Below are 17718 nucleotides of genomic sequence, written 5' to 3' on the forward strand. Positions count from 1 at the left end.
AATATATAGGAAAAATCTTTAAAAATCTTCTTCTCAAGAACAGCAAAGCCATGATGAGTCATATTTATGTGGAAGCATCCTCAGGTAGTGTAGATTCAAGTTTGTTCAAACCATGACCCCTGGGGGTAGGGCGGGCCGCAATGGAGGATCAAAGTTTTACATAGAAATATATAGGAATAATCTTTAAAAATCTTCTTCTCAAGAACAGCAAAGCCAGGAAGAGTCATATTTATAGGGAAGTATCCTCAGGTAGTGTAGATTCAAGTTTGTTAAAACCATGACCCCCGGGGGTAGTGCGGGGCCACAATGGAGGATCAAAGTTTTACATAGAAATATATAGGAAAAATCTTTAAAAATCTTCTTCTCAAGAACAGCAATTTCATGAAGAGTCATATTTATATGGAAGCATCCTCAGGTAGTGTAGATTCAAGTTTGTTCAAACCATGACCCCCAGGGGTAGGGCGGGGCCACAATGGAGGATCAAAGTTTTACATAGAAATATATAGGAAAAATCTTTAAAAATCTTCTTCTCAAGAACAGCAAAGCCATGATGAGTCATATTTATATGGAAGCATCCTCAGGTAGTGTAGATTCAAGTTTGTTCAAACCATGACCCCCGGGGGTAGGGCGGGGGCCGCAATGGAGGATCAAAGTTTTACATAGAAATATAAAGGAAAATATCTTCTTCTGAAGAACTGCAAGCCATTATTAGTCATTTTGATATGGAAGCATCCTCAGGTAGTGTAGATTCTATTTTGTTCAAATGATGACCCCCAGGGGTAGGGTGGGGCCCAATGGGGGATGGAAAGTTTTACATAAGAACATATAGAAGAAATATTTCTTCTCAAGAACAGTAAAGCTATGTTTAGTCATATTGATATGGAAGCATCCTCAGGTAGTGTAGATTCAAGTTTGTTCAAATGATGACTCCTATGATAGGGAGGAGCCACAATGGGGGATCAAATTTTTACAAAGGAATATATGGGAAATTTTTTAAAATCTTCTTAAGTACAACAAAGCCATTTGTTACATTGACATGGAAGCATCATCAGGTAGTTTAAAATTCAAGCCCCCCCCCCCCCCCCCCCCCCCGGTCTTTTCAGTACTGAACTGATTTGTGCTTTTGCCTAGCCAATGTGCTCAGGTGAGCGATGTGGCCCATGGGCCTCTTGTTAAGTGATTGAGAGTGATCTCCCGTGTAGAATTCTCTAAGCCGTGAAAACCAATAAAGCGTATGTTACAGAGGTAATCAAAAGCATGTGTACTTCCTTCGACGGGTAGAATTGTCTATACAGCAACAAAGAAAAGTAGTAATGGCTTTGTTGTACATTGTATTCAGGGACAAAGAGCCAACAGGTCATCATTTATCATAGTTATGCTCAGCATGCTGAGAAGGGCTAAGATGTGACATAATGCTGAACTGCTGAAAGGTAGACCGACTGAGAACAGTTCTTAGGTAGTGTGAAGGAAGCAGCATTTAGTAACTATGAATAAAATTTGAAAATAAATCCATGTCAATATTTTTATGACAATGTGTTTCAATCAGTTTAGTCCATTACATGATAGAAACAATCAATCAGTCTCTTGATCAATTTTAGCTGTTAAGGGAAGCAACTCAAAAAGAATGATTGGTGCCGGTATATGTCCATGTCTTGTTTCTATATATACATTTTCAGCCAAAATATCTAGAAGTCAAAGGAAGAAGATACAATAATGTATATAATACAAAAACTATATGAAATAAATGGGTTTTGGAGAAATATTGTGGTGAAAAATTATGTAGGTCCCTTTTATCAACATTTTACATAGGAAATGCATTGAGAATGTAAAAGCACTGATTTGACAAAATCTAAAAAAAGAAGGTTGGCTTGGTAGGTTAAACGATCCAGAATTTAGCCTGTGTAGTACATCTAAACCTACTCAAGAGTTCTTCGAAAATTCTATACAATAACCAGGAACCTTGCCAATGTCCTTTAAGAAGTTGTGTAGAGTTTGTATAAGTAAATATTTATATTGACTTAGAAGGATTTCTTAATCCTGGATTAAAAAAAAATCATTTTTAGGTCACCTGAGTCACTCAGGTGACATATTGCAATCTGTTTTTGTTTATCGGCATGTGTTTGTGCATTGTACATTGTGTGTCAGTCGTAAACTTTTGAACATTTTCAGCTTCTTCTCTGGAACCACTGAACCAATTTCATGATCCCTGCCCCCATACGGCCTGAGGGGTGGGCTTAATCACTGAAAATTAATTTAATCTTTAAAAACCTTCTTCTTTACTCCAGGACTTCAAGTAGTTAAACTGTTAATGGGCATGTTTGTAATAAGCATTGAGCTCTTTACCAAAATTATGAAATTCATGACCCCTGTTCAGGGGTTTCAGAGTTAAGGTTAGCTCTATTGATAATATAGTGAAAATGCATTCTTAATAGTGAAACAATATGCCTCCTTTACCTCCAATATGTATCATAAAATTTTGTCATGATTTGGCTATTTTTAATATGTAATATTTTGGTAGAAGGAAACAAATTCAAAGTTGTTTTTAGTTTTATTTCTGTAATTCCAGGCTCTTTATCTACTTGCAAATTAACTAGATGATTTGATGATAATGAATTGTATGTTAATAATTATTGTACAAACTATAAGTCCTGAAAAAATCATGTTTTTAAAAAAAATTATCATGCTGTGTACCTGGTACATGTACTTGTTTTAACGAATCCAAAACCCAACCAAAAATATACTGGACCTAAGTGGGAGATTTTGTATCATATCAAACACAAGAAATCAACTTATTTTTTAAAAAGCTTCCCCTCTTCCCAAGTAATTATATAAACAAACAAGAAGTATGGTTATTGAGAACAGTGGTGGCTCTTCCTAAATTTGAAATCAATGGCACCTGGGTCACAGGTTATATTAATACACTTATCCACTGGTTGTGAGTGGGATAGCTCTTTTATCAAACCGGCAACAGGAACTATTCCGCGAGGGCTTGCCCGAGGGGAATAGTTCTTGTCAAGGGTTTGATGAAAGAGCTATCCCACACACAACCAGTGGATAAGCGTTTTATTATACTAGTGCATATTATAATTTTTGGGGGTTGAATTACCTGATACTACAGTTTCATAGGCAAAACTTGAAAACTTCAAAAGAATAATTATAAAAGTATTGAGGAAGTATTTGGAGTAAGATAACACTGCAAGAATAAGCTGAAATCCTGATGATGGCATAATGTTACTAAAGTCATGATGACATCATCAATCTATAGATTTATAGCAGGAAATCAAAACTGGCGGCAAAAACTGAATGAAAGTTTTCCGAGGGGTGGATAGCACAAACTATACCCTGGGTTATTTCTAAATCTCCTTCTCTGCTTCTGGGTTGCAAGGATGCCTCTATTAAAATTTTTAATTTCATTGCCCCTGGGTCAAGCGTTCTGCTGTTAGGGTGTAGGGCTGCAATGATTCAATTACCCCACAGTTCAATTTTCAATTCTTTGGCCACAATTCGATTATTTTTAATTCAATTGAACAGTTATAATAAACTAAATTAATAAAACAAAGAAAGACATCATTGTTTGTGTTAGACATGCATGTGCTTTATTCAGCATCATACACTCAAACTAACTTTACAAGATGAAGAGCTCTCTTAGGGGGAGATAAGTTAAGCATAAACTAGAGTTACTTCTCTTGTCATGATATACATAAGTAAACTAACATTAATTATACCTTTCTCTTTTTGGGTAAAGAAAATTAAAATAACAAAAGTTAAGAATGATTAAAATGTTTCTGATTGTAAGATTAACAATAATATTGTCACTTTTAACCACAAAAGTCTGGCAACATCTGTCCTGTTTGTAGGATCTCCAAAACGCACAAACCATTTGCTCATGCTTTTGTTAGGCAATTTGCTAGCTGTTTTTGTCCCGAACACCACTGAATTTTTTTCACTTCTCCTTGAATTACTGCTTCTGTCAATGCGGCAATATCAATTCAAAGTCTCTTATCCTCCACAAGCTTTGTTGAATGCACAGATTCAGTCACACTCTTATTGTCTACAAATGCATAAATCGCGATGGATTTGCTGGGAACTCCCAAAATTTCCTCCAACATGTGTCGATAATAAAAACTTGCCTCCAGTCCTTCCTGTAGACTAAGTGCCTCTGCTGCTAGGGTGGAGCGGACAACTCTTCTGATCTTTTTAGCCTGCCAGAAAAGGAGGCAGCATTATCCATGTTTGTCCATAATCCAGATAATAACTCCTTGGGTGCTTCCAACTCCATCATTAAGGTTTCCTAAAGATGCATCAGTAAATGTTATTATTTTTAGTGAGCTGAGATCTAATACTGGAAATCTCAGGATACTTTTGAAGTCCTTAAGCCTGTTAATGGTTTTTGTTGCTCTGATCAAGTCTGCCATGGTTCCACTTCTCAGCTTAGTGCTCATGTCTATCATTTCAAATGCAAGGTCTGGTCTAGACCCCTGCACTGCCCAATTGATCTGCCCTATGATTTATCTGTATTCAGTCTGTTCTTCATCACTTAGTTGCCTTTTCTTCTGACTTGCTCTCAGAGGGTCAATCTCTACACTTTGTAACTTCTCCATGTAATTAGTGTGATCCAGTACTGTTCCCTCTTGAACTTGTTTAAGATAGAAACCGATATAATGAAATTGGCATTCGGCAACTTTTCCTGCTGAAAATCTCTCTAAACTTGCAAATCTGTCTCTCAAAAATCTCATCAACATGAGAACAAATTATTCCATGTAGCTTTCCATCCTTTCTATAGCAGAAGAGAGCTGGGTCTACACCACACTGCTCAAAGCCAAGTTTATTAAGTTCTTCTTTAACACTTAAGTAAAACTGTCTCGCACCATCTTTCAGTCCATATAGACAGTGTTTCAACTTCCATATCATTCCAGCAGGTGTGATACTTTCCTTTGGCGGTTGAAGATAAACATCTCTGTCAAGTGTTTTTCCTTGCAAAAAGGCTGACTTTATGTCTGTGGTTTTGATGTCCCATAATTTACTTGCTGTTATGGTCAAAAATATCTTAAGGCCGCCCTTTCCAACTGTCGGACTGTCTCTTGGGATACAAAATTCCTTCTCGAATCCACGTGCTACAAGTCTAGCTCTTACTTGTCCTTCTTTTGATGTAACAACCCATCTTGTAGATAGTCTATGTTGTCCTTCATCCAGAACTTCAGTGTTTCAAAAAGTGGGAATTTTATACACAATGGGTTGAAAAAGGTGTCAAGAACCAGAACAACCTAGTTTCAGAAAATGGGAAAATAAAATGTTTCAATGAAATAAAAGATGTACTTGGTTCTAATAATTTTTTAAACTATTTTCATCTGATTTCAAAATTCCCCTTAAAAAATTAAAAGAGAACTCATTCCCATTAAAGAATGTAGAATTCCTGAAAATACCGAACCAGAAATATGTCTTGTACAAAAATTGTTATCAACATATAATGTTTAATTTTTGTATATCTTGAAAGAAAAGGAGTTTATAGCCCAACTTCAAAAAAAAGATCTGGGAAACTTTACTAGATAAGTCAATCTCAGAAAAAGAGTGGAAGTTCTATTTTGTAAATGCATCATTATGCACAATAGTGAAACAGAGACAATTATTCACTTATTTTATGATTGAGTATATGTGACTGAATTTTGGAATGAATTTGTACAATGGTTTAATGTAATTGAAAAAGACTATAAAATATCCAAAAGAATTTACTTGGTAATATAGGGGCATACATGTTAACCTTTGTTGTTGTAATATGTACTCAGGTGACCAATATGGCCCTTGGGCCTCTTGTCTATTTATTTTTTTTTATTGGATTTAAGATGTCTTGGTCATCAGTAGAGGCAGTGGGTGATCAGAGTGGTTATATATCTGCCATCACAGGCCACCTAAAACAAAACCTACCAGTCATCAGGGACAACCTAGCATCATCTCGGAAATTCTTCACACAGTTTTGTCTAAAGTTTGCCAAGTATGCCTATTATTTTTTGTTCACCTCAGCAAAATTTAGATAAGCTTTGGCTATATCCATGCAGGCGTGACATTGATGTCCTTAGTTGAAGTTTAAGGAGTGGGGGAAGAGTCTTTTTTTTGGTTATCTTACTACTTTTGAGAACTGAAAATCTAAGGAGGGGGACACAAGACACTGATAGTAAAGGATGACTGTAATTTTACATGCGTGGTACCCCTAGGCACTGACTGTCATGCAGAGTGCTAATCCCTATACACAAACAGTATACACAGGAAGTCCGTGAGTATTACCTGTACAGCTTGTTTAGCCTACATTTCATTGCGAGATGAAATTATTAGATCTTTACTTCGATAGAAAATATCACTAGCAATACCTAAAATTTGTAAAATTCCATAATTTCATATTCATAATTAATATCAAACAAACAGAAATCCCATTGTTTTTGTAAAAATGTACGTACTACCTGTCCTTATGCCGTTGTATCAATGAGTTGAGTTCATCATTAAAATCAATTAATTCAGGTAAATTTTTAAAAGTAAGAAATTCATCCTCGCCTGTTCCTTTCAATTTTTAAAAAAAATTATTATCCTAAAAAAATGAGATTCGATCTTTTCCATTTTAACAGTTGCTTCCCGTTAACTAGTATGAATAGTCAGGTTGCCTTATTTTTAGCAACTGGGCCCTATGGTGAAAAATTGGCGAGAAGGATGCTTTCAGAGAGTTAAAAATATTTCATTCAAGTAAATTTTAAGTATAATTAAAAGAATTTTAAATGAAATATATATATTGTTAATAAATGTTTTCTTTCAAAAAGAAACTATTTTAAACACTCCGGTGTGGATGTAACAATCCATGTGGCAAGAAATGCTGGAGAAAAAAAAGAAGAAACCCTCAATACTTGTCCAGGCCCAATTGGTACTGTATCAGACATTTTGCACATCTACGAAAAAAGAGTCGTGTTAGCAGACTTTTTTAGTCCCCTACCGGTGAAACCGGAGGGGACTATAGGTTTCCTCTGAGTCTGTCCATCCGTCTGTCTGTCTGTCTGTCTGTCTGTCCATCTGTCTATTTGTCTGTCTGTCTGTCTGTCAGTCTGTCCCACTTGGTTTTCTGCACTTTTTTCCTAAACGCTTGCAGATATTGAGCTGATTTTTGGTATGTGAGTGTATCTTGATGAGTTACAGATCAGGTTTGCATTTCGTTCCGCTTCATTGATTTTTGACAGAATTATGGCCTTTTCAATTTTTAGGGGTTTTCAGCAATTTTCTTCTAAACTCTTTCAGATGTTGAGCTGATTTTTGGTATGTGAGTGTATCTTGATGAGTTACAGATCAAGTTTGCATTTCGTCCCGCTTCATTGATTTTTGACGGAATTATGGTATTTTCATTTCTTAACGGGAACCAGATTACACTTGCCGGTAGGGGACTAGTATTGCTAATGCAATACTCTCAGAATGCTTGTTTCTTCTCTAGTTTTCACCATGTCTGAAAAAATTATCCTCTACGAGAGAAATAAGATTTCAGTTACCTACGTGCTAATCATATTGTACTTTGAATCGAAATTTATCTATTAGAAAAAAAATATATAAATTATACTCAAGCATGATTTATTTTACTAAATCATTATGAGATGATTTTTTTCATGTGTGTGTACTAAAGATAATTTTAATCTCGCTAAAATATTGATATGGCTTCTTTATCGCGCTGGCATAAATATGTGGTAAACATCGAAAGACCAAAAGTTAATTTGATGGTCGCCACAAGAGCCAAACAAGGTGTACAAGTTATACACAGGGACTAGCAGATGAATGTCAATCAATTTCAAGCACCCAATGATGGACCTTAATTCACTTGATTGATGGGGGGTATACAGACCAAGTATCTCGGGCTTTAATGTTTTGGGGTCTTTTTCGGTCACTTCTGTTACTTTTATATATCTTAACCTGATTTAACTTCTGTATATTTTGTTATGAATCCTGTCAATTTGGAACCAAATGTTAAAATAATTTTAGACTGTAAAACAATACAATAATTCTATATTTTTTTGCCCTCACTGCTTCTAAATATAGAGAATTTACACTTGATTCAATATTATGTATGCATGAGGGGTGGCAAGAATGGGTCTACTATTAGACTAGATTAATAACAATGATATGTATTTAAGTAAAAATGTGATCACTTTCCCATCTCCCTCTTTATTCTATATGGCACAAGTACACTATTCACACAGGTTTCAAAACAAAATTAACAATAGGAGCACGTCCATGTGAAAAAAAAGAAGATTTAAAATTAATGTCAGACAATTTATAGTGTTCAAACACAATGTCCTAGGTAGCAAAACATACTATCTTACAAGTCAAGTAATGGAAAGTTAATATTCACAGAGGTACATGAGGTAAGAAATCACATGGTGAATTATAATATTCAACGTCCCAACTCTTGGATCTATTACATTAAATTAACATAGAGAGGGGATGTATAACCAAAAAAAAGCATTTTTTTTTCTTTTTTAAACTTTGAGCCCATGACTTTCTATTAACCTTCTTTTGACACAACATTATTAATGCAAATACATGTTTAAAACCACTGTTAAATGGAGAACAATAGACAAACATGCGCTGACTATGTATGAAGTCAGTAAAAAGTTGGCGTCCTCATTACTGTACGGATATTCAAGAAATTGTAATGACCCAAATTTGAAAATAGATTCATACTTTGTGAATAAATACTTTTATTTAATGTAATTATGTAAAGTTGTAGATTCGATGTTGAGCATTTTTGCGATAAAAAGAAAAGTGCTTTTTTGAAAAATTATTTTACAGCAACTTTCGCATGTCCTTAAGTGCAGTCATCCTTTGCTTCATTTACAAGGGGCATTTGAAAAGTTCTGAGAACAGTTTTATATAATATTAACCATTCCACAGAAGTTTGATTCCATTGCAAAAGAACTGGAAAATTGCACTTCGACGTTACTTTTTAAATTTTATGATGTAATAACTTCGAAAATGACAGAATCTCAAATGTTTAGCATACTGATCGAAAATGACAGAATCTCAAATGTTTAGCATACTGAAAAGTTAGGGTTTTTTTTTCAATATGAGAACATTGAAAAAGTGCTGTCAAAAGCTTCTCTTAAAAGATATTTCAAAGAAAATTTGCATGGCAGTAAATTAACAATTCCATAATTCATATTTCATTTTATGATTTGTTAATAAGCAGAGTTTATGTCCAGTTGTGTTATTGTAGCATTCATAAAAGATTTTAAGCTTTTCTGAGCCAAAGGTTCAAAGAGCTAATGCTATGGCCATTTGTGCAATTTGCGTAAACATTTTAGAATATGGACCATATCTTAAAAAAAACCCTTGACCAATTTTTGTCAAATTTGTCACAGAGTATCCTTTACCTAAGGGCACCAATTTTACTAAAGCTAGGGATGTGATCCTTAGGCAAGGGGAGATAATTAAGAAAATAAAAACAAAAGTACTGGTTGCCAAAAAATCTCTAGAACCACCCGGCAGATTATCACCAAACTTATATATGAGGATAAGGATTTGTTGTAGAGTAAAAATTTATTGAAGGCATCACCCTGGAGCAAAGGGTGTCTCAAGGTCACTTCAAAGTTGACCAAAAATTAGGTTTTGTTAAAACTGAAATATTTTGCTTACTATAAGGACTAGGATCATCAAATTTTGTCAGTTGATGCATCTTAAGACCTCATATCATGTCGACTCAAAAGTAGGTCATGGTGACCTACTTTTTGAATTTTGCAGGTATTCATTTTCAGTTTGGTTTGGTGCATATCTTGGACAATTCGAAGCCTACAATCATCAAAACTTGTCAGTTTCTGCATTATGGGGCTTTGAAGTTTGTTAATAGAAAGTAGGTCACCTTGACTTTCTCTTTTTATGGCTTATCATTTTCAAATCATTAAGGATATGTGAACCTGACGATTTTGAATCCACCGCACAACTTGAACTGCTGAAGATGGATCGATGTCGTGATCATACTTAGAACATTGCATTTTGCTCTAAAACTATCTTATAGGATTTTAAGCATCGATTTCATAGTGAAATAAAGTCAAATTAAATAAATAATGCGTGAAGTTTATAAAAATTTCGGCTTTTTGCATGTTCTTTCCACCCAGAGAATGTACGACATACCCTCGCTATTTTGCGACGCCATGTTGGTAGAGAGGGACGCAACGAGAAAAAAAGCAGTAGATCTACGTATTACGGTTATGTTTAGGCAAGAAATGTAAAGATTGATGCCGATAGGTTTCATGCAACAACTGCCCAAGGGATGTCATCCCGAGTACAATATCAAGATGTACTTCATGGTTTTTCACGTAAGTAAAAGTAAACTAATGGCAGAATAAACATGCACCAAACAGAAGAATAATCTGACACCTTATATATACTTATTCATTAGTTGTATTTGATATCTTTAATGGGCAAGCTTGATTTAGCTTAACTTGGTGTTCACCAGTGTACACTGGTGTAAAAGGTGGTATTGTATAATCAAGTGCATTTTACGAGGTGCAGTGTATATATATGTTTTGTATGTTGCCAGTGTGTGACTGAATTTTTTTTTAAAAAGTAAAAAAAATATATTAAGAATTGACTTAACTATATAAATAGTTAAGAAATAGTTTCAATGCAATCACTTACACACAAAAGACAACTTGAAAGTTATTTCTTGTCCTTTATATTGCATAAAATTATTTCTTAAATTTTCAATTGTACCATTCTGCGCCATGTTGGATTCAGTGTATACCTTTCAATACATGCCCGAAATTTAGTGTAAGAAAGTGTACACCGAGTGTACACCACCAGTCTACACCCCTGCACTTGATTAAGAAAGGTGTGCATGGTGTAAAAGGTGCATGTAAATCAAGTTCGCCCATAGCATCACAGACATTCAATGTGCCCTCTATTACTAGCTGGGATTCAAATCAGTTTCAACTTTTTAAAAAATTAAGTTTGAATATTGCAGAATCAAAATTTGCAATTTTCCTAGATACAGTTACATATCTATTATCTATATCTCCCTCATAATTCAAACAGAGAAGAATAAGTAAACATTCAGCATGACAGTGAGATCTGTTTATGATATTTGGTGCCAAATATACATGTAATATACAGTTGCATAAAATATTTTCTTCTTGATCATGTTGATGTTGCCGTAATATCTTTTCTTAGTAGAGTCAACATTTTCATTCAGTTATGAATAAGAAACTGTAAAAAGTCTGAAGTGACATTTCTAAGGTACAAATTGTTATAACTTTTTGATTACTAGTGTCAAATTACCAAATTACACTTCACTGGCCAAGGGACATTTCAGTATTCAGTAAACTATTCAGTATGTTGTATGTCTGTGCAATACAAGATATGACTTGTAAAACTGATGGGTTATGTATTTAGCCTATGAAATGATGCAATGTGGAAAAAAAGACATGATCAAAAGCTGTTAGTTAAATGTTGAAGACATCGAATTGACCAATTTATTCTTATTTTGAAAGAATATTATCATGACTCTTATTCTCGAGTGAGCTTGAACACTCTAGTGAATTTACACATTCATTCATTAGTTTTTGTTGTAAGTATTTATTAGGTAATAAAATCTTTAAAAATGGGCTTGTATACTGCATAATTCGTTTAGAATTTTGGAATTGTATGAAAATTTTAATATAAAATAGTAATAAGCACTTTTTATTTTGATATCAATTTCAGATAAAGGAAGGAAGATGTTTTAGAGAGAGATAAATCCCAAAACAATGTGAGATAACAGATGATGGAAGATTGCTAAGGACTAATTGAACATTGAATATCTGTTTTGCCATTCAACCATGAGCATACAAATTAACTTCAAGACCTATGGCTTTGGATCTATACTAAAGTAAATTTTAGCTAAGTAATAGTTATATTGCTATAAATGATGTAACTGTTCTATGAAAAAATAAAAGCCTACATTAAAGTTAAAATTAGTTGTATTACACAATATACAAATTCACCTCAATTTTGTAAGGGAAGTAATATGTGTCAAATTAGTTTAGCTAACATTGACTAAAATCATAAAAACTATAACATGTACAGTCCCTGAAACGTTCTACTTTCCCATTTTTCCGTTCGCTCAACGTTCGTTCAGCGTGCGTTCACTGTTCTTTCACCTTGCGTTCACCGTTTGCTCTCCATTCTCAGTTTTGCGTTCAGCGTTCACCGTTCACAAAGCATTCAGTATTCGCTCTCCGTTCGTTCACTTTGTGTTCACCTTGCGTTCAGCGTTTACTTATCATTCAGTCTTCACTGTCATTCGGAACTCCAAAGTGAAGGGACTTATCTTTTTTGTAAGTAAGGATTTACAGTTTTTGAAATTTAATAATTTAACATATCATGTTTAAAGGATCATTAATTCATGGGAAAAAATGATCTACAATGTGTTTTATAATTATTCTAAATTAGCTGTTAGGTTATTTATTAAATTACTCTGGAAAATAAATGTTGTTATAAGTATGTAAATATGTAGAACGATGCTGAAGAATTAAATTTAAATTCGGACAATATACAGATACTTCAAGCACTGCAACATTTTGTTGTTATATTAAAGGGTTTTTATCACATCTCAAAATTTTGTGATATGACAAAGTTTACATGCTATTAAAATTATATATTTAAAAAACTTGGCTTGAAAATTAATATTTTTGATGTTTCAGCAATTCAAAGTTTGAATTTCTCAATATGCATATTTTGATCGCCGATGTTATGCGCCATTGCTCTGACGTCATAAGTGTCAATCCTGGTCAAGCAAAGTACTTATTGTGTATACAAAAGGGCTCATTTGTAGTGTCAATTAAACCTGTTAGAAAATAATTAAGAGATAATTGGATAATTGACAGCTAATAAGGTATAATTTAAAGCTTTAGGATGCACAAATGTGCACAAGAAAGAGTTTAGGAAGATTTTTTTCTCCACATTTCCTGGACTTGATCGAAAGATGAAAGGGGGACCTTTTTCTGCAAATACAATGGCATTTATCTCCATTAAGAACAATCGTTTATGCCCGATCAATCACAAATTTTTTCTGTCCTATAAAATATTTTTAGGAAACATACCTTTTAAAAAAAATAATAAATGACAAACATGCATTTTTTAAAAGTCACACAGAATCTAGTAGGAATGTTGTAAACTTTGTAATGGCGTACGGCGCCATTGAAGAAGTGTCATTTCTAGAACATGATATTCAGTGCTGGAACAGATAGAAGATATACAGGATTTATCGATATATAATTCATTAAAATAATAAGGAGAATTTAAAATTCCCATATTTATAAATGTTTACGAGGTTAAACTTTAGTAATTCATTCTATTAAGTCGAAGTCCCGAGTTGTCAACGGCTTCGTCTTTGGTGACCTCTCCAATTGTCAGCACATTTTCTGCTTATTTCTCTCTGCTAGACGTTCATACATATTAAATTGACCGTCCATAACCAAAGGAATATAGCCGATGTCAAAATTTCAACTGGCCATATTGTATATTCTATTTATTTAGCGTAAAAATCTATTCAATATATTTTTTCTTGCAATAAGCTTTACGAGTTCTATTGACCATTGATACCTATGACGTTTCAGTACCACGTGACCCCTATCTAATTAGTGGCGATTTTTACTTCGAGGACCCTATTTTACAGGTGTTTTATCGTCTAATTACGGCCGTTTTCAACATTATTTCATACTGTAGATTTCTAAATATACGCGAGGAATTAATTATTGCGTAATTACGCGAGAAGCACCACTCGCGAAATAAAATTACTCGCTTTTATTTTTATGGTGCTTTAATGTATGTAAAATCTCTAGATAAATCACCCATTCGTGAATTATTTTTCTCGCGATTTGACGCCCTTTAGCCATTTCGCGATATTAAATACTCGCGTAAAATAAGGAATCTACAGTAATTAAACGATAATTACATGTTTCAAGAATATAATAGTGTTTCATTTTTAAGAAATTTAGATACGTGATAAAAACCCTTTAAGGTTCAAACTTAAATAAAATTTATTTTCCAGGCGAAGAATCACATTGCTTTGTCGCTGTCACCAAAGACTGAAATGTTTTCTCCAAAAGACCTACACTTGCAGTCATCAATATTTCAACAGAGCCTGTGGCCAGAAAAGTTTGCAGTTAAAAAGAAAAGTTTGCAGTTAAAAAGGAAAGAAAATAAAGAAAAAGTTTCATGTCAAGGAATCTAGCTTTACTAAAACAGACCATGTAGAAACTTTCATAAAGGTTAAAGAAATCATTCTGTAAGAACAGAACTAAGAGTTTGTGCTTTTTTGAAGAGGAAAGATATTTAACTGGTGACCGTTATCTCCAAATGTTGAACTTTTTAATACGATTTCCATCTAGATCATGCAAAGTTATGTCATTCGTAATGTCAGTTTTATTGTCTGACCTTTCTTCTAATCAGGTCAAGTTTATGTATTAATTTGAGTTTAAACAGAGGAAATTCAGATTGCAATTTTGGGAGGATTAGATTCTGAAAATACAGTAATTTTACATATATGATTTAGACCCTTTTCTCACATATTCTTAAACATATTATACAATCAATGGTTAAAAGTTTCTTATAAGATAATGTTTTACTGTTTTCCACAATTGGTGTATCCCATACCGAAATTAAGTACAAATTAAGTACGGAAAAAAAGAACTAGAAAAGGTTACAGAAAGTGTACTTTTTTCGACTAAATTTGGAACAAGGGATTTGGTCGTTCCAAATTAAGTAAAAAAGTATACTTTTTTGTGCTTTTTGAGAACTTAGGTTCTCGGTTACATAAAAAAGGATAACAAAAGACTACTTTGGTACATTTCTATATTTGAGAAAAGTACATATATACATAAAAAGTATATTCTTAAAACTAACATACAAAAGTACAAAAAAAGTTCATCTGGAAAAAAGTACAAAAATGTATGAAGTACAAAAAAGTATACTTCCGGAAAAAAGTACAGAAATGTATGAAGTACAAAAAAAGTATGCTTCCAGAAAAAAGTACAGAAATGTATGAAGTACGAAAAAAGTATACTTCCAGAGAAAAGTACAAAAATGTATGCAGAAAAAGTATAAAAATAATACTACTTTAGATTGATGCTTTAAAAAGTACAATAAAATGTCAAAATTAAATGTAAGTAAAAAAAGTATACTTTTTGGTACAAAAAAAGTAGGGAAAAAGCACCCCCCCCCCCCCTAAAAAAATATATGTATATATAGCAAATAGACCCCCCCCCCTTTTTTTTTTTTTTTTTTTTTTGAAAAAATACATATATTTTGAAAGAACATTTTGAAAGCATCAAATTGTAACAAAATATGAAGTAAAGGGGAAAAAATTCAGCTTATCAGAAAAAAATCAGAGAAACCGGTAATTGGAGAAATCTCTGTGAAATATTAGCTACAATTCAAAAATCGTAAATGCTAGCTTTTATCAATATTCAGAAACATAAAACCCCACATCTTCATTACATGATTCATTATTTTCAGTACTAAATCTTCCATAAATAATTTAAAGAATATAAATGAATATTAAATCATCAACAGGATTATAATTCTGTAAATAACAAGACCTGATCCTTTATAGTCTAGTAACTTATAATGCATGGTTATGTCACTGATTGATCACGCTCACAGATCGCCTCTGCTCCTTCACAGTCTAGTCACCCCATCTTTCCCTCCCGTTTGAATTTTCTTGCTTACACAATTCAGTGCACTAACCTTTGACTGCATAGCAATGTTAATGTCACTCATTTTTTCACTGATCTTCATTTGAATATGCTAAATGATTTCAGCCTTCAAGTATTTTTCCTTGGGTTCTGCAAAAAAAAAATTATTATCATTATTATTATTAAATTATCAAAACATATTTTTTTTTCAGTATTAAATCAAACTTGTTCTCAAAAAGCAGAAGTAATTCCTGTGCTTAATACATGGCAGACTTACAGATTAGTATAATATATTCAGTTTAAGATTCAAACTAACTTGAAAACCAATTAAAACGCGAAATTTGGCGCAGTGGTTACCTCGCATCTAGAGTCGCAAGGTAAGGAGTTGATCCTTACATCGTGGGTTCGAATCCCAGTCTTGGATGTGGACACAGGTCCTTCGGATGAGACCGTATAAACGGAGGTCCCGTACATGTTGCAGTTGGTGTTAGCACGAAAAAGATCCCTCACTGCTCAATGGCCGTAAGCTCTCCACCGGCAAGTGGTGGCGTCTCCATATGAGTGAAAAATTCTCGAGAGGGACGTTAAACAACATACAAACAAAAACAAAAACTCGAAATTCTTATGTGAAAATCAAAAAATTTAACCCCCGATCATCCCCATCACTTCTTATAAAATTTTAAAATAAGTCTTTTCAGTGCATGAGTATATTAAGGACAGACAAGCCCACTAAATTGATATATGTCTATATGTATTTTACAGAAATCAGATTAGATTAATATGTACTTACTGATGATAAGATACACTTAAATTGTTGAAGCATTTTCCTATGGCTCTGCATGTTAGTGAGATGCTCATGGCAAAAAACGCATGCACTGCTGTAAATTATAAAAGAAAAATCAAGTAACTTGAATGTTTAAGAACTTCTCCGGCATTATATCCACACACAAACATTTAATTATTTTACTTTTTTTTTAAAACCTGACAATGATTTTGAAAAATTTTAAAGTGAGTTTGATATCACTGTCTAAGTTCCTAATGTTATATAAGCAAATTAGAAAATAATCATGTGTCTCAATATTATGTTTATATAGCCCCCCCCCCCCCCCCCCTTTAAGTTCTTTTCACCCTGGAAGGATGATCAGTATAACTATCCAGTTCAACTTTAAATTTTTCAGATACATGTAAATGCTGATACTTTTTGTTGTTTAATCAACCACATGATTATTATTACCCCTTCACCCGCCCCCCCCCCCCCCCCCCCTTCCCCCTACCAGAACCACCACACACTATCTTCCTTTTTTTAAGTCATCAAATTTACTTTAAAGCCGTTTTCTGTGTAATACTCGATAGGTAGCTTTACCATCATCGTGACCGCCATTTTGTTTTATGATCGTCGTCGCCATTTTGTTTGTTTGTTGTTTTTTTTTAAATGAAATTATTTTTTTAATAAAGCCACAAGAAATTCTGAATGCCCTTGTTAACTACTAAAACATCCTAATCAAACTGGCAGTCTTCATTCTCGATGTCGAAATATCTGTTACAGCATGAACTTTTGCTCGTGCTACTTAGGCCAAAGTTTTTTTTCTTTTGGTTTACGATTCCGCCAACCATAATTTTCACTAATCATGAAAATAAAAATAATGTCTTTGTTCCAACATATTTTTCCGGATTTTTCTCAGCTGAACTGGTGGGTTTTAAATTTTAGAATGCATCTTAGTCAAATAAGCGCTTATAAATATATCGAGACCTTTATAAACATTTAGGTGACCGTAAATAAACACATGTGAATGGCGGTTCTGTCATGTAACAAGGTAATTCCTCACTGAAAGCAATTACACACACTTAAAGAACTTTTTCTGCATGGAAAAGTGAATAAAATTTTGAATGCATGATCCCTTTCTCCAATTGCAATGTCTCACTTGGCTAAATTCAAACTGTAATATTGGAGAGTGCATCCGACAACAAATTCACAACGAGCGAGTTTATTGGTCTGTAGAGACGACTTTAGAGGGTTAGGAGGTGG

At 33.6% G+C, this 17718-nt stretch overlaps 1 protein-coding gene across 1 annotated transcript in view; it reads left to right on the plus strand.

Annotated features, from left to right (window-relative positions):
* Nucleotides 1-17718, plus strand: part of LOC133206147 (vacuolar protein sorting-associated protein 53 homolog) — a 540720-nt gene that overhangs the window by 452086 nt on the left and 70916 nt on the right. The window contains exon 15 of the mRNA XM_061342079.1: nt 5841-5989. Coding sequence (XP_061198063.1) covers nt 5841-5989 — 149 coding nt within the window. The remainder of the gene's footprint in view (nt 1-5840; nt 5990-17718) is intronic.

This window comes from Saccostrea echinata, unplaced genomic scaffold (genome assembly GCF_033153115.1).
Source record: "Saccostrea echinata isolate AGI-Se365-2 ecotype Australia unplaced genomic scaffold, CSIRO_AGI_Sech_v1 ptg000054l, whole genome shotgun sequence".
NCBI lineage: Eukaryota > Metazoa > Mollusca > Bivalvia > Ostreida > Ostreidae > Saccostrea > Saccostrea echinata.